General features: G+C 38.6%; 1 protein-coding gene and 1 long non-coding RNA gene across 3 annotated transcripts in view; one reads left to right on the top strand and one right to left on the bottom strand.

The window, feature by feature from the left end:
* The window catches only part of YWHAE (tyrosine 3-monooxygenase/tryptophan 5-monooxygenase activation protein epsilon), a 37,289-nt gene extending 9,534 nt beyond the window's left edge, over positions 1-27,755 (bottom strand). Inside the window, exons 1-2 of one of the 2 annotated variants that reach the window (XM_040243810.1) lie at positions 24,796-27,755; positions 2,563-2,762 (exon numbers count right to left, since the gene is read on the bottom strand). In XM_040243810.1, the coding sequence (XP_040099744.1) occupies positions 2,563-2,762; positions 24,796-24,859 (264 nt within the window). In that variant the 5' untranslated portion in view covers positions 24,860-27,755. The remainder of the gene's footprint in view (positions 1-2,562; positions 2,763-24,795) is intronic. The other variant, XM_040243811.1, reaches the window with a different exon arrangement.
* Positions 1,301-7,935, top strand: LOC120866235. The gene is made up of 3 exons (XR_005721617.1): positions 1,301-1,401; positions 6,684-6,687; positions 7,924-7,935. It is a non-coding gene; the product is annotated as an uncharacterized LOC120866235 (long non-coding RNA).

Genomic DNA, 27,755 nt, shown 5'->3' with positions numbered 1-27,755 from the left:
CTCAACTGTAAATCACCTTACTGATAGATCCATAACCAGCTACGACATCAAAAGTCCACAGACTGAAGTAAACACTGCCACTCATTTCAATTCGTTTATCATGCCAAAAACACATACTACCTCTTAACACACATACACATTCTGCTCTCAGTTTTGTTACTACAATGTCTTCCCCGGTAAAGAATCTGCCTGCAATGCAAGAGTCCCAGGTTTGATCCCTGGGTCAGGAAGATGCCCTGGAGAAGGGACTGAAATCCACTCCAGTATTCCTGCCTGGAGAATTCTGTGGACAGAGGAGCCTTAAGGGCCACAGTCCACGGGGTCACAAAGGGACACAGCTGAGTGAATAATACTCTCACTCTTTCACAATGACATTGTTTAACCTTTCCAAATTCATTTTGTGCCCTCTGCAACCTTCTTTCCATTGTAAATAATTCTTCCACTAATCTTCTATAATCTTACTGAGTCTAAGTAAAACCAGCTCTCTCCTGAATGAACTACCTTCTTTATGGCTTTTCAAGTAGAGGTAGATTGCTCTAAGAGGAGGATGATTTCTGAATTCAGACTCAAGTCCTCACTGACTCAGGATGACTGTTTTAATACTCCAAACCCTTCCTCCCTTGGAAGCTCCTCCACTATGTTTTAAAATATCAATTTCTGTCATCAATAGATCTCTGCAAGCCCTTCACCCACATTCACTAGTATCTACAGCTTACCTCTCCAATTCCTGGTATCACACACCAAGGCATTATCATGTTCCTTTCAATGTAGTTCTTGATCTCAACTCCATGACCTTTATTTGTGCACTCTTAACTGTGTTATTCTAGCCTGGAATTTTTAAGTTCCAATATTTTACTACTGGATTACAACTTCTTTTTTCAGTTCCTTTACTCCTGTTATTTATACTTAGAGACACATCAAGACCTCTCTTGACTCTTTCATCTTCTCCCAATTTATCAGTTCCTCTCTTTGCTTCCTGCTTCCTTTCCTTCTTACCCCAAATCCCACAATCTAGCACACAGACTTCTCCCTTCAGCACTCTCAACCTCCTCATCTCCTCATCCCTCTGAAACACCAACCTGAACACTGACAATCTACGTTCTTTGTTCCAATGTGTTTGAAGGTAATGGTCACACTGGTACCAGCTCCCCACTTTCTATGTGATCCCAGGTATGTTAATCACTCAGAACACCATTTTTATCTAGGAACTAGAATAATATCTACCCTTTACAGGGTCATTTAAAGATTAAATACAGTAACTTGCACACATATTTTGTAATTTAGAAATATCTCATGTAAGTCAGCAAATGCTGTTTCCCCTTTCCCTCTATCCGCCAAATTCACTCCATGCTAACTTTGTGACAGTTTTTTTAATTTCTCCCACTGTACTTTTAAAAGTGTGTTTAGAATCAGTTTCTCAACACTCAACAGTGCGGGGGCTACTCTATGCCTAACAGGATGCTTAGCAGTAACCTCATCTCTACCCACTAAAGTTGTGACAACCAAAAATGTTTCTACCAAATGTCCTCTGAGGAGCAAAGTCACTTAGAGACACTTCTGGTTTGAGAACCAGTGCACTAGATTAAACTTTCTTGACCAAAAGCCACAGCAAGAAAAACGTTACATATCAGCATAAACTCACATATAATATCTGAGACAATAAATTTACCAATATCTGACACCCTCTGATATTTTCTATTCTATTATAAAAACAATGATTAGACCTATCTTCCGTAAGGATATTAACTGTCTCATTTTTGTACCCATATTACCTATCAACTCATGTACATAACAGGCACATGAATATTGGTTAAGCTGTCCAGAATGGTAATTTCAAGTTACTCAATGAAGTATTTTGTAGTCACCACAATAGAAACAATGATTAAATTAGTTGTCTACTTGTGTGGTGCTCTCTGCAGCTTTCAGGAAAAAAATGTCTTCTCCTCTCTCCTAAAATACTGTATAGCCTATAATTCTCAACCCAGATGAGTAAAAGATGCAAATCCAGTAAAATATAAAATATACACTACACAGGTATACAACAATGTGTGTACTAGGCTATGGTCTAAACAGTCCTAACACCTCAGATATCATTCTTTGGGCTTCCCTCACAGCTCAGTCGGTAAAGAATCTGTCTGCAATGCAAGAGACCTGGGTTCGATTCCTGGGTTGGAAAGATCCCCTGGAGAAGGAAATGGCAATCCACTCCAGTATTCTTGCCTGGAAAATCCCATAGACAGAGGAGCCTGGTGGGCTACAGTCCATGGGGTCGCAAAGAGTCGGACACGACTGAGCGACTAAACCACAGGATATGACAAGATATGTCTAGGATATGCAGGCCACCCAGTAACTCAGACAGTAAAGAATCTGCCTGCAATAGAGGAGACCCAGGTTCAATCCCTGGGTTGGGAAGATCATCTGGAGAAGCGAATGGCAACCCACTCCAGTATTCTAGCCTGGAGAAGCCCATGGACAGAGGAGTCTGGTGGGCTACAGTCCATGGGGTCATAAAGGAGTCAGACACAACTGAGCGACTCTTAACACTAGGATGTAACATCTCACCATTTGCCGATATTCCCGAATCATTTTTAGTTTGTCTTCTCCTCCCTTGTTTTCTTCTTTCTGTTCAATGCTGCTGATTATTCTCCAGGAAGCTCTTCTAGCTCCAATCACATTTTTATATGCAACAGATAGGAGGTTTCTTTCTTCAACTGTCAACTCCACATCCATCCCTGCTACTTTCTTCATTGACTCCACCATTTCTATAAGTGAAAAGAAAAATCAGACCTTAGAAACTAAGTTTTGTTAAAACATCCCTATCACAGTAAATCTTTTTCTGTCCAGCTAATGTAAAACAAAAGACACATTTTTTAGCAAAATATTACTTTCACAATCATCAAACTAGCATGAGCAAAAAAACTAAAAAACATGTAAAAGACAAAGTAAATTAAGAGCTCAGAACAAGAGGATCTAGAATATAAATTGTATGGAACCAAAATGACTTCATATAGTACCAAGTATAATTTAGTATGGCTTGGAGGCATCTCTCTCATGTAAGTAAGACAATTAGGCATGTACACCTACCCATTTCCTAGTAAAAGTAATTCAGCTGGCCATTTAGGACAAAAGTTTTAAATTTACAGGCTCTAAAATGCATTTTTCAAGAAAAGTGATAGAAAATGCATTTTCTCTCAAATTATTTCCCAACTAAATAATACTGAATATCTACCTCCCCCTCAAAAAAAGTCATGGGAGGAAAGGGCATTATTTATATAGCAAACATATAGTGAGCATTTTCGTTAGTCACAAACTTATCTTTGGATTTTCCAATCCTTCTTCCTCTAGAAGGGGACTGTCCACCACTTATGAATTCATTCATTTGGGTGGTTTTTACTTGTTACCACTAGATGGCGAGCAAACAAAGGGGCCCAGATAAACATTGGGAGATCTTGAGTACAGGGGAAAAAAATGTGATAAAATGCATGTGAATGCAAAGGAAGAACCAAAATCCCCTCAAGAAACACTAACTGAACAAATATATTAATGAAGGGACTTCCCTGGTGGTCCAGTGACTAAGACTCTGTGCTCCCAATGCAGGGGGCCCGGGTTTGATCCTTCATCAGGGAACTAAGATCTGACACGGGCAAAGAAATAAATACAAAGAAATGTTGCAAAGAATTAAACAAATATATTAATTAAAACTATGGTTTTGAAAATGACTAAATGTTGTTACCACCATGTGACTCTCCAACTTTACAGAGTAAGAACTTCTGGTAATGAGACACAAGGATCTGCATTTTACAAACATCCTTAGCATACATTCTATGCATAACAAATACATAATAATTATATGATGAAGATGGTGACTTTATGAAACACTGCTTAATGATATGCTAAATTATGTGTAATCCCACAAAATGATGTTTCCAAAAATTATATTTCCAGGAAGTATATCAGGGAGTTAATACAGGAAGTTAACACAAATATTAAGATGGTATGATCTCTAGAAAACAGTGCAGTAGTTTCTTACACCATAAAACTATACACATGTCCAGAGCAACTCTATTCATCATATTCAAAAGCTGAAAACAACCCAAGTGTCTATCCATACAATGGAATACTACTCAAGAATAAAATACTACTGATACAAGTAACAGCATGGATGAATTTAAAAAACACCATGCTAACTGAAAAAAGCCAGACCTAAATGGACTACGAGTCCACTTAAATCGAGTTAAGAGAAAAAACTGTAAAACTATAAAAGGAAGTGGCTATCAAGACATGGGGGTGAAGCGAGGGGCTGATGAGCAAAGGAGTACAAAGGAAATTTTGGGGAAATAGAATTGTTCTATGGTGGTTACACAACTGAACACATTTACTAAAACAGTTTTATGTGTAAAGTAGTATATTATAAAATCTTACCTCAATACCGCTGAATTTTTTAAGGCAATTCTGAAGCTTTAAAAAAAATATCAGAGCATATATGGTAATAAGACCATTAATTCATTTGTGGGAGCCTGAGAGCATTCATCTGAAACATCCAATTTTTTTAACCACAGCCATGGAAAAATGACTGTGGCAGTGTTTAGGAGTAAAGGGGGTATCATTTCAAGCTCACTGCCACACTAGTTCTCCAACAAAGCAATTTAAAAAGTAACCTAGGGCTAAGGTAAAGGTAAAAGCTAAGGTTACTAGGTAAGGAATCCACCTGCCAACGTAGGAGACACTGGTTAGACCTTGTGTGCCCCAACTATGGAGCCTGTGCTCTAGAGCCGGGAAGCCACAACTGCCAAGCTCTCTCACTCCAACTACTGAAGCCCAAGCACCCTACAGCCCATGCTCTGCAACAAGGGAAGTCACCAAAATAGAAGCGCAAGCACCACAAACTAGAGTAGCCCCTTCTCCCCCAACTAGAGAAAAGCCTGTGTAGCAACAAAGACCTAGAACAGCCAAAATATATAAATTTTTAAATAAAATTAAATAAAAAGTAACCTAGCTACACCAACACAGGACGATAATTCTTTTAAATTACAGAGCTTTACAACATTATATATAGAAAAACATTACTAAAATATCTAAAAATTGGGATTCCCCTGTTAACTCAGCAGTAAAGAACCCACCTGCAATGCAGGAGATGCAGGTTCAATCCCTGGGCTGGGAAGATTTCCCTGGAGAAGGAAATAGCAACCCACTCCAGTATTCTTGCCTGGAAAATCCAAAGGACAGAGGAGCCTGGTGGGCTACAGTCCATGAGTTCGCAGAGATGGACATGACTGAGCAACTAAACAACTATATATATCTATGCCACACTTTATTCACCCGTTCAGTTGATGTACTTTTGTACAATGACTTCCCACTTTTTAGCTATTATGAATAATGCTCCTATAAACATTTATGTAAGAATGCACACAAGTCTCTTGAAAACATACTTAAAGACGGAAACTATAAATAGGGTCAGCAAGTGAGGATGATTCTAATATCTCCATAATCTCAGCAACACTGTTTCCTTTTTTTTTTTTAAGTCATCCTAGTGGGCATCAAGAGGTATCTCAGATTTTGATTTGCATTTCCTTAATGATTAATGATGCTGAGTATCTTTTCATATGCTAACTGGCTATTTGTGCATGCTCTTTGGAAAATATCCTTTCGATGCTTTGTCAGTTTTTGAGTTACCTCCTTTTTAATTACTGAGTTTAAAAGCAGGGAATCCCTGGTGGTCCAGTGGTTAAGACTCCAAGCTCCCAATGCAGGGGACCTGGGTTCAATCCCTAGTTAGGGAACCAGATCCCACATGCTGCAACTAAAAAAAAAAACAAACAAAACCCACATGCCACAACTAAGACCCAGGGCAGTCAAATAAATTTAGTTACTTTTTAAAAGCCCAACACTACTCATAGCTCTTTGCCTTCAGAAATGTCTCCATTCCAGGAGGAATAAGACTAAGGGTAGTATGAATAAGAAGAGGAAAGAGCTTCATGATGCTGCTAAAAGTCTTACAACCAGTGCTTTCTATCAATTTGTGCAAATTATGACTATAGTGAAATTCTCATAACACTGGTGTCGTCCTTAACACCTTTTAACACTTAGCATCCGTTTAACAGCAGCAATAGAAACATAATCCTAACTACAATACACCCCCACCAAACCATGTGAAAACCCTATTTATCCAAAATTCTAGACTAGTCACACCCTTAAAACCTCCAACAGCAGAGGATTAACACTAGTTGTATTCACATAAACTTCTCAAACACAATTAGCATTTCATGAAATCACCTGTGCAGCAACTATTTTTATCAATGAGATCTCAGCACTTCTTGCATGAAGGGAGGCTGTCAAATCTCTCTGCAGCAGATATGTTCCCAATTTATGAACCAGAGAACAGCAATTTCATGATCAAATCACTATTTGTGGAGGCAGAGTTGGGTACATGAGGGGACTCTTGTATAATTCCTGGGAGTCCTGATAGTTGGAGGGACAATGGGTACCTGACTGAAAATCCCCACTGTTATAGAAACTCTGAAATATGTAATCCTCACAACTCAAAGGACATCTAAACCAAATACTAAGCTTGTTTTGTTCCAGGTCATTTCTCCTTCATTGAGTAACAGCCTAGTCCATTACACTGAACCAGCTTGCCTCTGTTTGTTACTGACTACCCTGCTGTGTTCACTAAACCACTTCAGTTGTGTCCAGTTCTTTGTGACCCCATGGACTGTAGCCCTCCAGGTTCCTCTGTCCACGGGATTATCCCTGCAAGAATACTGGAATGGGTTGCCATTTCCTCCTCCAGGGGATCTTCCCAACCCTGGGATCGAACTCTTGTCTCTTATGTCTCCTGCCTTGCCAGGCAAGTTCTTTACCACTAGCACCTCCTGGGAAGCAGTAAAACGCCTATACTACATTCAAATAATATTCCCAATTAACAAGTCTATGGAGAGACTCATAGTATTACATGATCTGATCTTGAATCCTGTACATGAAATGACTAAAGAAGACCAAAACTCTTTCATAATACAAAGTCAAGGCATCTGGGTATATTCTGAGAACTTGGTATTCCGTATTCTAGAAGCCTTATGGATTCATCTGCTATAGATTATCCAGAAGAGGCACAAAGTATGTGAATGTGAAGGCTACAGACTTGTCTTTTATATGGAAAAGTGACAGGCTGGTGAAAAAAAAAAGGAGGGGGCAGGAAATAAACCCATCAAAGCAATCTGTAACAGAGGATAGAAAAGTGTCATTTTAAATAATAACCAGATTTGATTTCCAATCAAGAGCACCTTAGGGTATAGGGTATGTTTACAGAAACAGTCAAGAGGGGAAAAAACCCAGCTCTTCCTTTTATCTATTTAAAAGACTAAGATGACCTACCACTTCACACCCCTTAGGATGGCCACTATTAAGAAACCAGAAAACAGGTGTTGGCAAGAATGTGGAGAAATTGGACCCCGTGTCCTATTAGTGGACATGTAAAATGGTACAGTTGCTGTGTAAACATGTATGGTGGCTCCTTGGAAATTTCTGAATAGAATTACCACATGACCCAGTAACTCCCCCTCTGGGTAAATACCGAAAAGAACTGAAAGCAGGGTCTTAAAGGGATATATTTGGGTATTTTTATAGCAGCATTATTCACAATAGTTAAAACGTGGACGCAACCAAGTGTCCATCAATGAATCCATCAATGAATTAATAGATAAGCAAAACATAGTATACACTTGCAATGGACTATTAAAAAGGAAATTCTGCAATATGCTACAACAGAGATGAACATTGAGAACAGTATGCTAAGTGAAAGAAACCAGTCACAAAAGACAAATATTGTACAATTCCACTTATATGAAATACTTAAATTAGTTATAAAGTATAATATTAGTTGCCAGAGGCTGAAGGGAGAAAGTGAAGTTACTGTTTAATGGATAGTTTCCACTTTACAAATGAAAAGAATTATAGGGGTGGATAGTAATGGCTACACAAAAATATGAATGTATTTATTTACCACCACTGAACTATACATTTAAAAATAATCAACATGGTAAATTTTGTTATTTTGTGTATTTTCTTTCTCTCTCACACATACACTAGCCCACACACACAATGAAGATAAACTAAGTAGCTCTGTCCCAAACTCTGTAGTCCCCCTTTCTCAATGAAAAGTAATCCAAATGACAGACATGATGATAATAGCAGAATTTCAATTAACTGGGGAGTGGTGAAAAGAAATGCCTCCATAGACCCAACATGAGAATAAACTTAAGACAATAAATTTATTTCTAGCTTACATGAAGGCAAGCTTCCCAAATCACTATGTCAAATGGAAAGAATGCAAAGTTATCGTGATGCAGAACTATCATGGGGAAAGCCAGAGGGGAAAAAAGCAAAGTACCTCTGCAAATTGTAAAACTCTGTAAAATTCACCTTGTTGTAATGATAAAAATCACCTCAGTAAAAATCTCTCTAGACCAATTTTTAATTATCAGGCATGGCTGTTTGAAATTATTAGTCTGGGATCTATCAGAATGTATTTTGTATGTATATATCTGAACTAACAGAGAGGCGTTTACGCCCCCAAGACACATTAATATTTCTATTACAGAGAGTACTTTTTCAAAAGAGAAAGATCTATTGTTAAATTAGAAGTAGCTGTGTAGGATCTGTACTTTTCAATATAATGCCACCATTTCCCCCTATTTAGCTTTTTTACTTTACCACACGACTATTATCTTACAGACACTTTACAAAATAAAAATCTGGAATAAGGATAATACAATAAAGAGAATCACCAACAGAAAAGCCATTCTTTACTAAATGAGAACAGCAAGAGGGAGAGAATAAATATCTCAAGTAATTTCCAAACTGCTGAGAAAAAGTTTTGTTTTGTTTGGCTCTGCCGCATGGTGTGTGATCTTAGTTCCCCGACCAGGGATCAAACCCACACTCCTGCTGTCTTAACCACTGGACCGGAAAGAAGCCCCCAGTGTCAAACAGTTTAAACAGTTTAGAACATTCTCATCTTATGATTATCAGGGAAAGGTAGGATATATGAAGATAAATGGCTCTTGTACCATACACAGAAAAAAAAATTTGTGTCATCTGGGCTAAAAGAGGGAAAGAGAACACCAGCAAAGGAAAATCTGACGTCTGCGTTAGGGGGAGGGAGAAGTTCCCAAATGAATAAAAAGCAGAAAACCAGACTTGTATCAGCAACAATATTTAGAGAGTAGCTACACTGAGGACAAAGAAAGAACTAAAAAGCCTAAGATGAAAGAGCTCTAGTTGGCCAAAGAACTTAATGTGATGAATGTCTCCCTTAAAATCTCATTACTTAGCTCTGAAGAGATATGGTTTAGAAATTAAGGAATGAAAAGAAGGAACTCCACCACAGACTCAGTTTGCACAAAAGAGGGGAGTGTTATACCCTTTAATTATTCATCCACATTGAGGCATGCCACAAATGCAAAATGCTTTTCATATTACAGCATGTACATACTTAACCTAACAGCCAAAGGATGATTTTATTCATCTTTAGAGAATCCGGCATATAATCTTGAGACAGATCAGCCTCCCCTAAAACTTTGGAAAGCAGAGAGGCCTGGATGTAATCTATTTAACATCTCAAAACTGAAAGTACAAAGAGAAAGTCAACATGTTTTCACACGAACTGCAATTGATAATTCTGTATTCCCAAAGGATAGAGCAGGTGTGCTTGGGAACCAAATTATTCTCCAAGTCTCAGAGCCTTGACACAACCAAAGGTTTCCTTCTCACTCAAATGTTTGGGCGAGGCCACCATCTTTAAGCTGTACCATTTGATACTTCAGGCTTCACTTCAGCCTTGGTACTTCAGTCCAAGAAGCAAGGGGAGAAACAGAAGAAATCAGGAAAGGGTGTGTCACTACCTCTATACAGTTAGACAGACAAAAATTTCTGCTCATGTTTCACTGGCCAAAACAACTCACATGACCTCACTGCTCAAGTACAAGAGGCTGGAAGAAGCGGGGAGGGCACACCACAGTGACTCAATATAGCTTTAAAAAAAAGCCAATGAAACCACATTAAGATTTTTTAAAAACTGTCAAATCAGACATTACTTATAAAAGCATAGATATGCATTGGAATTACAGGCAATTAATTAATGCAGATAACAAATTTTGCCTATGGTTAATGACAACAGAGGCAACAACTTAAAATTTCCCTAGTTAAATTGTTACTGTATTTGATAAAAAGAAGTTTCAAGTGTGTTGGGAAAAAATTTCCAAGGTACTAAATCTAAGAGGAATTTACCATATACTGCAGATCTTTAAGTAAGAGTCACAGAAAATGACCAATTTACATAAGAAGCAGTCTTCACTCAGATACTTCTGATCTCATGAAACCAATGACAGTATTTCTATAGAAAGTTACCTTTGTGAGAGGTTTCCCTGGTGGTCCATTGGTTAAGAATCGTCTTGCAATCCAAGGGACACAGGTTCAATCCCTGGCCTGGGAAGATCCAACATGCTCGGAACCCACTAAGCTCGTGTGTCACAACTACTAAGTCCAGGTGCTACAACTACTGAGGCCTGTTTGCCCAGAGCCTGTGCTCCACAAAAGAAGCTACTACAGTGAAAAGAGTAGCCCCCACTCTTCACAACTAAAGAAAGCTTGCACTCAGCAACAAAGATCCACCACAGCCAAAAACATAAATCTGTTTTTTTAAAGGAAGTTATTTATGTGAATGTCCAGGTATCATGCTGTTTTCAGATGATCTGATGGACTCATGACTTCTGTGAAGTTTCTATGATTCATTTCTTAGTAGCAATGACCATTAATATTTAGGAATATACAGAGAGCCATATTTTTTCTAAAACTATCCTTTTCCTGTGTCACAGTGACAAATACACTACTGGCACCAACAATTATGTACCATAAAGCATAGAAAAGAAATCTGATTTGGGTAATTTTAAGGACAGGTATTATCAGCTAACCATCAAACAAATTCAGTATTATCCCTAGGGAACATGGTTTTTGACAGAGCTATATTTTCATAAACCCATCAGATTAAGCTGGTTACAAAATATATTCTCAGAAAAAAAAATATATATATATATATATTCTCAGAAAGTAAAAGTGACTTATATTGGCAATTGAACATTAAAAATCCCTGCTGAATTTGACAATTTAGTTTTACCACTAATAATTCGGCTACGTCACAAAGTCTGTGATACATCACTTTAAACGGTTTTTTGCAGTTTTACGAGTGTGCTTCCAAATCACTAAAGAGTTCTATGTGGTGTCAAAACACAACTTAAGATTTTACATTACTCAAAATAGTAACTCAGTCCATTGTAAAATTCTTAACTGGGAACTCCCTGGCAGTCCAGTGGTTAGGACTCCATGCTTTAACTGTCAAGGGGCTGGGTTTGATCTCTGGTTGGGAAACTAAGATCACAAACCACATGTTGCAGCCAAAAAAAAAAATCTTTTAATTCCAATAGTTAATGTGGAAAAGATCTAAAAACACAATAAGAAGCTAATGTGTGTAGTTTTAGGAGTCGTCTTCTATCACTGACATGTTCCTAGAGAAATAAAAAGCTACAGTAATCACTAGTTATCTTTCATTAAAACTGACCAAAATATCGACACATATCTTACACGTATTAAGAAAAAAGTAATCTGAGTAAACAGTTTGGTCAAGATTTGGAAGCCAATCCTGGGATTTTTCTTTAAACAAAAGTTCAAATGGCTTAAAGCAGACAGAATTAAAAATGTGACATCTACAAGTTCATTTTGTGTTGAGTACCAGGAAACAAGCAGGATGCTGAAAACAAAACAGGGGGTCTGGGAAGCCTCTCAAAGGGGTCTTATTTTATACTAGTTATCATTTTTACTATTCTTGTCATAGCTACACATAATTTTGACCTACGTCACTTAACCTTTATGAACCTGTTTCCTCACCTACAATTTGGAAGATAGTCACCACTTACTGGGTTATGAAGGTTAAAACGAGATTGCATCATTAACTCCCTGGCACCTAATAGGAACTCAATAACATGTTAAAATCCATTTGTTTGCCTCTTGTTAAGATTTAAAAACAAAAAGGAATCCAAGAAGATGTAAGCACTTGGAGTGTTGACAAAGCACTTGACACAGTAATGAGCTAAATAAAGAACACAGAACTTAGTCTTAATGGCATCTAGAATGGAGAATCCTTTCCAAATGGTTTTCAATTTACTTCACTCAGATCCACCAGAGGAATCACTATCTTCATAAACAATAAGACTTTAAACTTCAAATGACTCCTCAATCCATGGGCTGCAGAATGTATGTTGTGTCAGCAGGCATGAAAACACCGTTAATTTCATCGTATATCTCCATCAGAGCTCTTGGGTGACCAGGTGCATTGTCAATGAGCAGCAATATGTTGAAAGGAATCTGTTTTCTTAAGCAGTAGGTCTCAACAGTGGGCTTAAAATATTCAATAAAGCATGTCGTAAATAGACATGCTAAACATCCAGGCTTTTTTGTTCCATTTATAGAGTGAAGGCAGAGAAGATTTAGCATGATTTTTACAGGCCCTAGGGTTTTCAGAAATCAAGAAATGAGCACTGGCTTCAACTTCAAATCACCAGCTGCATTTGTCCCTAATAAGCATATCAGCCTGTCCTTTGACGTCAGGCACTGACTTCTCTCTTTTTCCAGTAGAAGGCTATGAGACATGTTTGACACTGGTCTTCAAAGTTCTTTCACAGTAATTCAGTAACAACTGCCCACAGAGGTAGTTAGCCTGATAATACATTTTATTGGCTATCAGCTGGCCCTCAGGTTCTAACTGATGTTTCCTTCACCAACAGAGTAAATCACTGGCTCCTAAATCTTTTGTTTCGGGGTCCACTTCTTGAGAAACTCAAACTAAGAAGCTGCAGTTGAAGAACATCATCTATAATCCTTGATACAGGAAGTGCAGTCTGCAGACAAGTAACATCAGGCATCAGCTGGCTTATGAAAAAGCAGAATCCCATCCACCATCACAACCCTCTGGTTATCATCTTTACTTAAAAGAAGACCTCTGGGTGATTTGTGTACCAATTAATGTAAAATTCAATGGTCTATAAGGATTACTCTTTCAAATTTGCAGAGACCTACTTTATGACTGCATAATGCATTTTTATAAATGTTTCATTTGTGCTTGAAAATAATGTATATTCTCTTACAGCTGGGTATATATTTTCTTTTATGTCCTTTCATTCAAGCTTGTTAACTGTGTTCAAAGCTTCTATACTTGTTTTTGTCTGCCTGACTTACCATTTACTAAGAGACGTTTACTGAAACCTCCCAATACAGTAATAGGTTTGTCAACTTCTTCCCATAGTTCTGTCAATTTTTACTATATACACTTCGGAGCATTACGTGCATTGTTTTATACTCTTGCTGAATTAAACTTTCTATCATTACAAAAAATACACACAGAACTTAAATCTAGTAAGTAAAGCCTCTTGTATAATCTGGCTTCATTTTTTTTCTTTCTGGCCCAGACATTTCCATTCTTAGGCCTCATATGCTTCACCCCATATCGTACCTTTGATGATACATCTGAAGCATTCCCCCTCTCCCACCATCCAAATCTTATCCACCCCAATGAGTACCTCATCTATTAAAACTAAGAAAACTAAAAGTGAAAGTGAAGTTGTGTCCGACTCTTTGCAACCCTATGGACTGTAGCCCACCAGACTCCTCCATCTATGGAATTTTCCAGGCAAGAGTACTGGAGTGGGTTGCCATTTCCTTCTCCAGGAGGAAAACTAAACTCCTAGTAAACTCCTTTATATTAGGTATCATAAATTATTTTATCATTCACAAGGGTGAACATTCCTAAGAAAAGTTAAATAAATACCTATTGATTAAAAAGTACAATGAAAGAAAAAGAAGTACAAGAATGGATATATAGGAGAAATCTTTAGGAATATCTGTGAAGAGGAAGAAGCGAACTCCTAATCCTATGAACTAATCAAAACACAGTATGAAAATACAGAGGCAGATACAGGGGAAAGTGACAGAAATCAATAAACTACATTAAATTAAGGGGAAAAAATAGAGGTCCATCCATAAGGTATGCAGTGCCACTCAAAAATAAGAATTGACAATTTTTTTTTTAAAACTAGACAAAAAACTATGCAGTATTGCCACAGAAATTTCTCATATTCTCAAACTCAGGGTGTATATATATATATTTATATTATATTTAATTATAATTATATTAATATGATTATAATATTTAACTCTGGAAAAATGGCTGAGAAAGTCTCTAAGAAGTGAGCTCTACAAAGTCATCTAGTCAAATCCAACTATATACCTGAAGTCTGTATTACAGTTGAGTACCCATCAAATGCCTTAAATTTTTAACTTTAAGTTATGAAAGTTTATGGGAGACTAGAAAAAAAAACAGGACAAGCTTACATATAGTTCCATTATATATCAAATGCCGTAAGAAGCATTCTCAGTGACTCTAATTCAGCAACATGTTTGAAAAATGATCTATTCCAGTGGTTCTCAACCCTGGCTGTACAGTAAAATCTCTTAAGAAATGTTTCCTTCCATAAAGGTAGACTGACAAAGGTGAACAAATGAGAAATTTTAAAATTTTCATGTTAGACTGGTTGAAATGGTCCAATTTTTATTTTAAAAACTTTTATATTCAAAATGTTTTGTTGAGGGAAAAAGGCACATGGCTGAACAAAACTTTTCAATGAAAGAATGTAGCATATTATGTATATATACTACAAATACATGTTTTAGGAAACTTTTTACACATCTCTGAAACCCAGATTTTTCTTAATCAATGGTACGTCATGATGTAGTTAGCATCTTTATTACTTTATGTAAATAAAGTAATACATCTTTTACAGTTGTAAAAGATAAAGGAAGAAGGACCATATTAACAGTATATATTAACTGTTGGAAAGAGGAAAAACTGACTTGAGTTAGCAACTGGTCTAAACCCAAGGTCAAAAGACCCACCTGAAAAGCCATCAACCAAAAAAATACATAAAGAGAAACGTTGTATCATTAAGTTCCTAGAGCTTCTAAGCTTTAGTCTCATATCAAGAATTTATAAACATGCTCAACACTGTTTAATTTCTTGATTCCTTGATTAAATAAAATACCACGTGAACATACTCAATGGCCAGATGAAAAAGCTAGGGGATTGACGAATAAGCACTAGTTAAGACTCCAAAGCTAGAAAGAAACAAAGACTCTCACAATGGGTAATGAGAAAGGAGACACCTCTTTAAAATATAAAACAATAAGAAAAATTATTAATAAATGGAATTCTACTGATTACACTTAAGGAATCATACTATATAATCTAATAAACCCAAACAGTTTCTTACAACTGAATTTTACTGTGTAGTGAAACACTGAGACCAATTCTTTTCTGGAAAGAACAATGAGGGTAGAGTCTTTCTAGATTCTCTTTATCCCTGACAACTAGCAAAAAAAAGATGAAATTCCATTCATGTTATTTGCGGGGAAAAGCAGGATTTTATACATCTCTTCTCCAAAACGATCAAAATACCCAGAGTCCCTATGTTGCATAGTTCCTAGAGAACCATGTGACAGTGCTGCATTGAAAGAACCGCAAATGCAACAAATCTGAATCCATTATCCTGAGGAAAAACCAGACCTAGAAAGGGGTAATAGATAAAATCAGTTCAAGTAAAAAAAGCAAAACCAATCTCTGAGGGAAAATATTCAGACACTCCCTCACTAATCCTGGTGCTTCCTTAAAAGTTGATGTCACGTGGGGTATATTGAGACCTCACCTTGCAAGCCTTCCACTCACACTACGATAAATTATATAAAATAAATATAATTAAGTGAACAAGTAGCTCAGCTGGCTGGAGTAAAACCGAAAGTTACAGACACAATCCCCAGCTGAAATTAATTTGTTTCATAGCTACTTTCGTCTCTCTCCACTAGAAAATATACTCAAACCTACATACTATATTCTGTCTTCTTCCTATATGAAAGGTAACAGAATTAAACCAAAAGACTGTTCAAAGCAACCTCTGAGTCATAAAATTAAAATGTAAGGAACAAAATAGAGCAGCTGGCTTGAACTAATGTTTACATACCTATAAATATGAAAGTGAGTGGAATATCAGCTTGGAAATGAAAAGACCAGCTGAATCCCAGTGATCCCCTACTGCTGTCACTTTTCCTAAGGTTCTTAATCTTTATCTGTAAAATGGGTAGTACCTTCTCTGCAGGGTTGTTTTTGAGGACTGAGATAATGGTAAGCACCTGCAATAGCTGCCAATAAATGACAGATGGTATTAATAAAGGATTTTACTATCACAGTCTACGAAAATAATTTTTGAGGAAAACTTTTGTTAATACCACTTAACTGTAATTAATTAATGAAAAAATGTAGCTTTCTACAAAAGTCTTTGATATGGGACAGGAACCAGCACCAGATATAATGATGCCTTACAATTATACCAAACACCAGTGTTGTTATTGACTAACTCAAATTAACTCTTAATTACATATGCTAACAGAAGAGTAATTCTAAGAAGCATTTATATAGGGACTTCACTGGTTGTCCAGTGGTTAAGAATCTGCCTTGCAATGCAGGGACACAGGTTTGATGCCCGGTTGGGGAACTAAAATTCCACACATGCCACGGAGCAACTATGCCCATGTGCCTTAACAACGGAAGCCACAACTACAGTCCTCTCACTCTGACAAAAGGTCCCGCATGACACAAAGATCCCATCCTGAGTGCTGCAACCAAGACCTGTCTCGGCCAAATAAATATTTTAAAAAATAAAAGCATTTATACATTCACAGCAAAATAACCCCCTTGAAAGGACTTTTTGTCTATTTTGTTTACTGATGAATCCCAAGTGCCTAGTACATACTCTGAATACTAAGGCTTTTCAAAACACAGTAATCTTGACACTCAAATGTGTACCATTTTTCTTATTCACGCACCAGCCTAAACAGAGGAGCCTCTCACTCTAAAATTAATTTTTATCTTCTCTTAAAAAAAGAGTAAAAAATTTCTAGCCTCGGGAATTCCCCTTTCACTGCCAAGGGCCTAGATTTGATCCCTGGTTGGGGAACTAAGATCTGATAAGCCATGCAACCGGTCCAGTAAGAAAAAACTTACCCTTTAAAAAATTTTAAACATTCCTAATTAGTTTCTGGTAGGTAGAAAAACAAGACATCCTTTTACAACAATTTTACAATTTTGACTGCAGAAAGGTTCTCTCCCCCATTAGTCTCAATATTGATGAAGGGGGAAAAACATCCCTCTTACTCTACTCAAAACAGATTTCTCCTCTCAGAATTTAAGAAGATATTCCCTCAGGCATGCATAACATGTCTATCTGTAGCAGAACCAAAAAGATGAGGTGAAGAGGAGGTAGAGGTAGAAAGAGAAAGACTGGGGAAGTAAATGACCAAAGGTACACATGGGAGGGGAGGAAAAAAAGAGCTCAAAGTCTAAATCTTTCCGTAACTTCTGCAAAATTTCACACAAATCTTAACTTTCATAGTAATGTATTTTTACTTTATTTGGCTGCCCCGGGTCTTAGATGTACCACGTAGGATCTTTAGTTGTGGCATGTGGGATTTGGTTCCTTGGCCAGGAACTGAACCAATGCCCCCAGCATGGGAGCTCAGGGTCTTAACTACTGGACCACCAGGAAGTTCCCAGAGTTAACTGGGGTGGGGGGGAAGGAGTCTACTCTGCATCAAAAAATTTTGTAATAATACCTTTTGACAAACTTATAGAAGCAAAATCGTAACTGTCCTACATGATATTTTTATAGTCAAAGGGCATATGTTTTGAAATTTTCATGGTAATCCTATCAAAATGTTTACTAATTTATAATTTAGCCCATTATGGGCAAAGTAATTAATCACACAATCTCTTCAACAGGACACATTTCTACAACACAAAAGAAGTCACAACAGCCATTCAAAGTCCTAATGTATCTTCAAATAGCTAACCACCAAGGATTTAGTAGTATTAATTCATAGCTTTCTTTTATCAGAACCCATTCACTGCCCAAGGCTTACACTAAGCCTTTAGAATCACTTCACATGAAACTGGTAATAATTTTTCCTAGTCAGTAACCTGAGACTGTTAACATACAAATATTTTTAACCCTGATCTTTTTTTTTTTTTTTAACTATGGAACCTTTCATCCCAAACCCTACACAAGAGGTATTGTATTTGCTAGGGAGATCAGTATATCCTCCTGGATATTAACCTGAAATTAATATCAAAGAACTGCCAGGAAGTCCCTCTTACTTCCCCGGCAGTCCACTGGTAGGGGGCACAGGTTCCATCTTTGGTTGGGTAACAATCGCGCATGCATGACAGGGCCAAAAAAGAACTACATGTCAGCTCATAATGGCCAAAGAATAGATTTATATCACTTGAGAATAAATCTGGACACCTTCATCTTCTGGATATGCAATTTTACAGAAGAATTAAGATTAAGGATTTTATTTTGGAAACCTTTATACAAATATAACTTGGACACCAAATCCATGAGAATACATTTGCTAAGTATAACTCAAGAAGGGTAATTCTCTAATACCTATGTATGTAGTTCTGCAGCAAAACCATTCACATCATCTCTGCCAATGGGTAATACAAAGTCTTCACAATTAATACTACTACCTTTTAATTAGACACTGTAGTGTTCAAAACCCCACAAGTTCATAACACCCTGTAGCAAGCAAGGTAGACACTATTAATTTCCGTTCTACAGATGGGGAATTCAGAATGATTCCAAGGCCTCTGCACTATACCACATCTGCCAAAGTATGAAAGTCATAACTCTCATAGTAATGTGTCTCCTTGAAATTTTACACAAAGAGTTTAACAAACACATTTCATACTGCTTTAGCTAGGTAAAATCCTGCCCTAATCACAAATCAATAACCAATCCACCCAGCTACTGTAATGGACCACTGGAAGAGGGACAATAAATTCAAGATTAAATTTCAAAAAAGATAAATCAGCATAATGATCATGCTTTCTAAACTATTCAGGATCTGGTGTTCTAAACATAACAGTCATGACAAGACTCAGGTGAAGACTTTAAAAATGTTATTTGGGTGACTTCCCTGGTAGTCCAGTGGCTAAGGCTCTATGCTCCCAATGCTGAGGGCCTGGGTTTAATCCCTGGCCAAGGAACCAGATTCCACATGTTGCAGCTAGGAGTTCGCATGCTGTAACTAAAGATCCCCTCTTCCACAACTAAGACCTAGTACAAACAAATAATTTTTTTTAATGTTCTTTGGAGAAAGTTCTGAACATAAGAGACGCTGCTGCTAACACCTAAGGCAAGTATTTTTATACACAAGTCTAGCTCAGAGTAGACATATAAAACCAACACACTTGGCTTTGACACTATCAGTCAAATTGACTAGTTGGTATGCCAGCAAGCTTTATTTTCAGCAACTACCATATCCATGACTTTTCTAGCTCCTATCTGGGGGAAAGGGGACTGAGAGGAAGAAAGCTTTCACTTTGCCTTTCATTTGTCAAATGTTCTGCCAAATGATAACTTCACTGGAAAGAAAACCAATATTATGGGGGTTCAGATCTAAGATCTTGGTGGTAGAGGGATGGACAAAGCTTCGGGAACTTTCTCAATGAGACAACTAGCAGCGCAGCAAGAAATGGTCTTAAGTAGGATGATCATGGGATTCCCAAGTGGCTCAGTGGTAAAGAATGCACTTGCCAAGGCAGGAGACACAAGAGATCTGGAGTTCAATCCCTGGGTAGGGAAGAAATCCTGAAGGAGGAATTAGCAACCCATTCTAGTATTCTGGCCAAGAAAATCCCATAGACAGAGAAGCCTGATGGGTTACAGTCCCTAGTATACCAAAAGAGTTGGACACAACTGAGTGCACACATGCATGCATACACACACATATACAGAAATGCACACAGGATGATCACAGGTCAAGTTTGCAGCTCAAGACAACCCATTTCAGCACAATTATGAATTTGCATCCCTTCCTTCTCAAGGTATCTTGATTTGGATTATAAATTATGATGACCCTTTTATTATTATGGCAGTTGTTATCACAACTTGGTAAACTTATATGAACTTCTGAAACTGTTCCTAGGAGTGACCCGCATGAATATTTCATGAGCTCAAACAGTAAAAGTTATTTGAACCAAGTTGTCAACTTCGATGTATCAGTATGTAACTCTATCAAACTGTTAACTGACCATTTCAAAACAGTAAATATATAATTTTGTTTCTGTTTCCCACTACCCCTTAACAGATTCTGTTTGACAGCTAACTAAGCTACTATTTGGAACATTTGTGAATCATTTGTCAACCTCTCTGCCCTGAGATTTCTGACTGTGTCATTAATTTAAGGGTTGCATCCATTGACTAGGGTGAGGGGCAGACACCTTTTAAAAGTACTTTATAGAAATGCATGGCACTAAGCTATATCCCAGTAGAGACATTGTGATAAACCAAAAAATTTTTAATACCAACACTTAAATTACCTACAATCTCTCACTGTAGTTTCATTCACTGTGCCTTGTTTTTGAAAGAAAACAAAAGGTTACAATGGATATTAGTCAAGTCACAGATACCAAGACATATTATGTGAAGTAACTGCTTAAAAAAAAAGAATACTCCCTTCCCCCACAAGGCACCACCTGATTTAGTTTCACATAGGTCTTTTGTGAGTGGCTCAGGAGAAATAAGAGTACTGGCTGGTCTAAAGGTCAGACAGACAAGTTCTGGCTTTGCTTTATACTTGCCAACTAGTCATGTGATATAGAAAAAAAAATTTTTTTTAATCACTAAATCTCAAAATTCTCTTTCGTGGACCATAAAATAGAAGTAACATTACCTACATCAGTATTACATGAATTACAAAGTTTAAAATTTTAACCTTTATCCTATGCCTATCATTACTGTTTAAATACACACACTTTACTGATATATAAGGCTGAAAACTTCTGCGAAATAGGCCTTACAGACCTTCAAAGGAAAAAAAAAGATGCTTTCAGATCAACTTCTTAAAGTATTTGAAACTGATTTGTAAAATTAGATACATTAATTTACTATGATAAAATTTCACTTGCTTTATCAGGTTAAAGTCAAGAAATTTTTAAAATATTTCATATTTCCTTGACCAACCTATTAAACAACTATGAAAAGACTGCTTGTTTGTATGGGCTTTCAGTGGGTTTGCTTGTACTAAAATCCAAAATTCGCTCAGTTTAATTGTGTTCTTCCTCATGCTAGAATTCAAATTGAGACCTTTTCATACAAAGGTGAAAAGAGTGCCTAGAAATGCCCACAGTAAGAATTTACCCTATCACCATCTCTAACTGCAAAGATTCATAATTTCATTCTATCCCATAGTTTTGTAAACCAACAAAATAGACTGAAGTAATGTCCAATATGCACAATACTGTCTTGTGCACAAACAAAACTACATATAATGTACGTGCACAAAAGTATCACAAAAGAGCAACTACTTTAAATACAAAAACCAAAAGTAGGAGGAATTTTCTAACTGCATTATCCAACTCTGTTTATGATTAAGTAGGAAGAAAAAACATATTCAATAAAGTTAGTTGAAACAGCAACAACAAAAATTACTTATAGTCAAAGGATTGATAATTAGCCTGTGCTTTTAAACTCATTACTAATTTACCCACCCTTTCTCCCTAACAAGCTGGACATTAAGGAGTTGATTGAAAAACTGCACCCCACCCCACAGAATAAGTCAGAGATGGGGGTCTGGTGTCTTAAAAGGGGTGCTCTCAAGCACTCAGAATACACACACTCCTGGTATTGCAGTCACAGACTGAATCAAACCTAACCCATCAAAATTTTACCCCTACCTCATGTGGAGCTAATCATCACAGGGAGAAGAGAAGTGAGGAAAGGACAAAGCCAGCAACTACCCCACAACCCAAATAGTAGTTTATGCGGACCCCTCTATTCTCAAAAAATGTAAAAAGTACTCATTTCCCCACCACTATCCCTCAAATGGTTCATTTACATGATGCGAAGTTAAGACTTCAGGAATGCTAAAAAATGACCCGCTTAATATGGCTATGAATGATATAAAAACTATCCCTGACACTACTGTTGTTACGTAACAGAAGGCTAGATTCAATCTTGAAAGTCGACCGTCTCAGCCCCAAACTTCTGTATTTTTTCTGTCTGCAATTTCAAACTGTCCTTTTCCTGAAGGCAGCTTAGTTCGTCCTCCAGTACCATTAAACAGTCTCTATCAATCGATTCCAATTCTCCAAAAAGTGTAGTATTAGGTTCAACATAATGTGCAAAATAAAAACATAAAGTACTGCAGAAACAAGAAAAGGCAGTATTTATACCGAACTCCTCCAAATCAAATCATCAAATGTATTTTTCACCTTCCCCATACTTGATAAATTGTTTGATAACTAAAACCATGGAATCATTTTTTGTTACCACAAACAAAACTGAATTATTACAACCAATTAAGGAATGGACACAGGTACAGACTGATTCCTAATCACTGTCTTCCTCTTCCTTTCCAATGAATCCCTTCCAATTTTGTGCCCCAAAATGAAAGGAGTTCCGCTACCCCTGGTAGATCTTATACCCCGCCCCCCGCCACCTTTTGACCCTGAAGGACACCTCTAACATTTGATCAACGGTAAGGGTGTGGCTCTACAGTCCTGTGCTGAATAAGCAATTAAGCCTTTGGTCCAAAACGCTCAACACTCAATTCCAAAATATGATTTCACACTGAACTGTCACTCACTTGGAAGCTACAACCACAAGCTTCCAAACAGTTTTAAAACAAGTTCTTTAAAAAAAAAAAAAACACTTTCCTTTCTGGCGATCACAGCAGTTTTACTCAGAGACTAAATCCCTACAGAAGAGAAAACATTCCAATATAATTTCGAGTTTCTTCCCAAGGGCAGTGATAGATTAAGAGGTGAACTTATTTGGGGCAAGAGGAGAAGAAAAAAACTTTCATTACAAGTACACCTACAGTTGTTTTGACTTTTAAATACCGAAATAAAGACAAATCTGACCTTGAGCTGTACTTCCCCATATCCCCCTACGCCTCCTAACAAGAATCTTCTTCAATACAAAGAGCAATTTAAGGATTTATGAAACGAAATTTAGAGATCTTTACTAAATTTGGAGTTCGAGGTCTTTCCTAATTTTCAAATTCCCGAATCCTAATGAATGACACACATGGACTAGCCCTAAGGCTATTCACGTGACCAAAGGCATTCAAGGAAAGTCCCCACGCAGCATTTTGAAGTGGCTTAATTCAAGATCAATGACACCTGAATCCAGCCGTATCTCATCCCACAACAGCATTAAAAACATAAAAACCATATATATGATTTTTTGTTTTGATAATGCTAGTTTAACGGATGTGGAGTCAATTCAAGTACAAAGGTACAAAATGGGGGGAGGTGGACCCAAGTCGGGAGGGGCAATTTAAAAAAGCAGCAGTTTGGGACTGACCGAACAGACACAAGGGCCATCTCAATAAAGTCCTGAAAAATGACTATGGCACCTTTAAAAACAAAGGAGCAATGAAAGGAGAAAAATTGTTCAAATCTATACATAAAACCGTTTATTAAAAATGGAGGGAAGAAAACAGGATCTGCCGAGATCCCTTACGTTCTTAATAGAAAAACCCAAGTCGCTGCTGAGTACCTTGGAACTGGTAAAGATCCCCAACGAAGGAAGAACACACATTCTAAGCCAGGGGAGTCAACCGAAATAGCCACTAAATGTTACTTGAAAACACTTTATTTTTCACCAGGTCATGCCATTTGTCATAATGCTGCGTATGAACAGGAAAGTCACCATTTTTAAATACCGGTGGACTGAAGTACAGGCATGGAAAAGGCACCGAGAACGAGCCAGGGGCTCCTTGTTTCCTGTTCCACGTTCTACAGTTTACGGAAAATGCTTACAGAAACTTCGAGCTCTCCGGGCTAAGTCTGAGGAGAAAGAGCGTGAGGGACGTTTCTCTAGAGCTCCCTAGAAAAAGGCGAGATTGAACGGGAAACCTAAAAAACGCCACTACAAGGTGTGCCGGCCTAAGGGAAGGAAATCCGATCGTAGCATCTCAGCTGGCCTCCGCCCAAGGATGAACTGCAGTGATTCCCACTCTCCCCCTCCTCCCCCCACCCCCGGCTAAGGCTGCCCCCCACCACCAGCCCGGAGAAGCCCTCGGCTCGGAAGGGTCCTCCTTTGTGAGACTCCACAGCCGCCGCCCCACATTGGGCCTCCGGGGAAAAGCCACCGCCCCCACCCGCCATATTTCCCTGAAAGGCGCCCGCGCTCCAGCTCCCGGTTGCTACTCTCCCCCATGTGGCGGGTGTTTCTTCCTTCATCACGCCACCCAATTGTTCACAACGTCCCAAAACCGGCCCAGAAGCTCCCCTGGGGATTGCTCGCCCGGAGACAGCACCCGCCATCTCCTCCCCCTCCCCCGCCCCAGGACTCGCCCTCCCCCCAGCCGCCATTTTACAACCAACTCCTCCACCCCATGGCCTTGGCCTCCTAGCTCTCCTGTGTCTGCAGATGAGGACGCCCAAGGGGTCAAATTCCTGGGCCTGGAGCCTCCTACCGCTCTGGGAGTCCACAGGCTGTTTCCTGCTTCCCGAATCCACGTCCCGGGGCCGGGCTCGGCGATGATGCCGCCATTTTGTCTCCCGCTCCCGGCCTCTGTGGGCGGCGGCAGAGGGTCCGAGAATTCCAGCCCCCCGTTGCCCCCCCAACTCACCGTCGTATCGCTCAGCCTGCTCGGCCAGCTTCGCCTGGTACACCAGATCCTCCCGATCATCCATAGCGGCAGCGGCTCCGGCAGGGTCTGCGCGACGGATGGAAGCGGATAGCGTCTCCGACTCTCAGCCTCTCGCTCCGCGACCGGGCAGGAAAAATGGCGGCGCCTCAATCCGGGACTTCCGCCTGCGCACGCGGACAACTGCTCAGCTCTATGGCAACCGCTCCCTGGCAACTGGCGCGGGGGGCGGGTCCGGGTGCTCCGCGCCTGAGGAGGTTGGAACCAGCTAGACGCCCCTCCTCCGAGAGCTCAGCGGCCGCTTGAGGCGGGAACTGCTTCTGCGGGGAGGGAGAGCGCCCCGAGGGAACGAGGGAGGCCAGGTGAGGCCGGCCTGGACCGCTCCAGAAGACAGTGAGCGGCAGAGCCTGGACTGCGGGCAGAGAAACCAGGGGCTGTGAAGGTTTTTGTAATGACAAGCCATCCTCTCTGAAACTGACTCCTCCTGTTTTCTCAGCCAACCTCAGTCCTGGACCTCATTCAGGGCCCTGCTGTAGCTGATAAGGGAAGGTCCAGTTTTCACACTTCACCTTCACACTTTGCAGTCTTTTTCTGTTCCTCTCCCTTGGCCTTCTTTTTTCCCCCATAGGCCCGCCATGGGGTAGGAACAGAGAAGTTCTTAGAAAAGTCTGGTCTGGAGTCCAAGGTGCAGAAGAGTAGGGCCGAGATCAGAATGAGATCCAGGAGGCAGGAATGGGAAAGAATCCATTGGTCTGTACTGCTTCCCAGTGGATTCCTAGCACCTTGTACTGAATACAGTATGCGGTATGCTGCAAGACTAAAGCTCAGGTAATTAGAACGTAAAATGTGTGGTAAAGTCTGCAATAAATGTAGAATAAGGAGACTTCCCTGGTGGTCCAGTGGCTAAGACTCCACACTTCCTGTGCAGGGACCCCGTGTTCCATCCCTAGTCAGGGACCTAGATCCCACATAGGACAATTAAGATCCGTGGCAGCCAAATATGTTAAAAAAAAAATTTGTTTTTATTGTGGAATGAAAAGGTTGGAACTAAATTATGAAGAACCTTGGATGGCAAGCTGAGAGGTTTGCACTCCAGTGGGCACAAGGAAGCTATTTTTTGATGATTTTGCATGGAGGATGACACCATCATAATTATTCTTTAAGATGATTATTAAATATTGTATAGCAGTGATTAAAGAACAGGATAAATTATCAGGCTATTACATTAATACCACTGAAAGGTCATAGATGATAGCAGTGAAAACAGGAAGGAAAGGACAAATAGGAATAGTACTTCAGAGGGAAACCACAGGAGTTTGTAGCTAATCAGATGTGAAGATATTAGGAAGGGAAAAATATTAAAATTAACCTTCTACCTTCCCACCCTGAGTCATTGGGATAATAAGTGGCAGTACCATTAACCAAAAAATAAGAGACTTAGACTTCTCTGATGGTACAGTGGATAAGAATCCACCCACCAACAGGGGACAAAGGTTCAATCCCTGGTCTAGGAAGATTCCACATGCTACGGAGTAACTAAGCTCATGAGCCACAACTACTGAGCCCACGCTTTAGAGCTCATGATATGCAAGTAGAGAAGGCACCACAATGTGAAGATGGTATACCAAAACAGAAGAGTAGCCCCCTACTTGCCCCAACTAGAGAAAGCCCTCGAACAGCAATGAAGACCCAGCTCAACCAAAAAAAAAAAAAAGGAATGCTAGGAAAATTTACTGATAGAATGCAGAGGAAGACGAGTTCCTTTTATTACATGTTGGTTCTAAGGTTCTCAAAGATCACTCAAGTAGAAATAACAGGCATGGAATTGGAAAGGGGGACTGGCATTTCAAGCTGGAGGAAGGCTACAGATGGAAGCAGCTAGAGAATGTGTGGAGGAGGAACAGGACAAACAAAACCTTGAAGAATGCTTGCTTTTAAGTGATAGAAGAAATCAGAAGCCAGCAAAGTTCGGCTCCTTAAGCCCCTTCACTTTTGTCTTATAAGATGTCCACAGTGAATGATTAAGATCTGGACTCTAGCCCTAATTCTATAACTAAATCGATATGTGACCATCAGAAAGTTATTTCCACCTCTGAGCTTTATATCAATCTGCAAAGTTAACTGGAGACCTTATGTTAGGCTACAAAACAAGTCTTAACATTTAAAAGACTGAAACCACACAAAGTCTCATATTGAAACTAGAAATCAATAAGAGAAGGAAAACGAGGAAAATTTCAAAGATGTACAGAAATTAAATAACATTCTGTTAACTGACGGGCCAAAAAAGAAATCACAAGGAAAATTAGAAAATACCTTGAAATGAATAAAAATGAAAATACAATATACCAAAAAGTATGAAATGCAGCAAAAATTATGAGAAGATGGAAATTTATAGCTGTAAATGTCTAACTTAGAAAGAAGGATCTATAAATGAAATGGGAGCACTGAACATGAAAAAGTGAAACTAGATAAAAGTTAATCACATAGTCCAGTTGCTAGTTTATGTTTTCCAATTTTTTATGTTGTCAAGCCTTTATCAAGTGAAGAAAAGCTTTTGTGTATATACATATATAAATATTATGTAAAAAATACGTATTTTAGAAAATTTATGAATTTTTGCCTAGCTAAAAAATTTAGGACATTTTTATTCCACTTGTTTCACTATGAATAGAATGCTAGATTTCTAATTTTAAAAACATACGCAACAAGCAACAAAGGATTACTGAATAGCACAGGGAACTATAGTCAGTATCTTGTAATAACCTATAATGGAAAATAATCTGAAAAATAATGTGTATAACTGAATCACTTTGCTGTGCACCTGAAACATTGTAAGTCAACAGTATTTCAATAAAATATATAAAGAAAAAAAGATCTAAAAGAAATGAAAGATGTCACATAGTAGGTAGCCTGAGTCATTGGTCCTACCTTCACATACTTCA

Source organism: Oryx dammah, unplaced genomic scaffold, assembly GCF_014754425.2.
Source record: "Oryx dammah isolate SB20612 unplaced genomic scaffold, SCBI_Odam_1.1 HiC_scaffold_8, whole genome shotgun sequence".
NCBI classification, from domain to species: Eukaryota; Metazoa; Chordata; class Mammalia; order Artiodactyla; family Bovidae; genus Oryx; species Oryx dammah.
The sequence above is the reverse complement of the archived record's forward strand: the minus strand, read 5'-3'. Positions and strand labels throughout refer to the sequence as shown.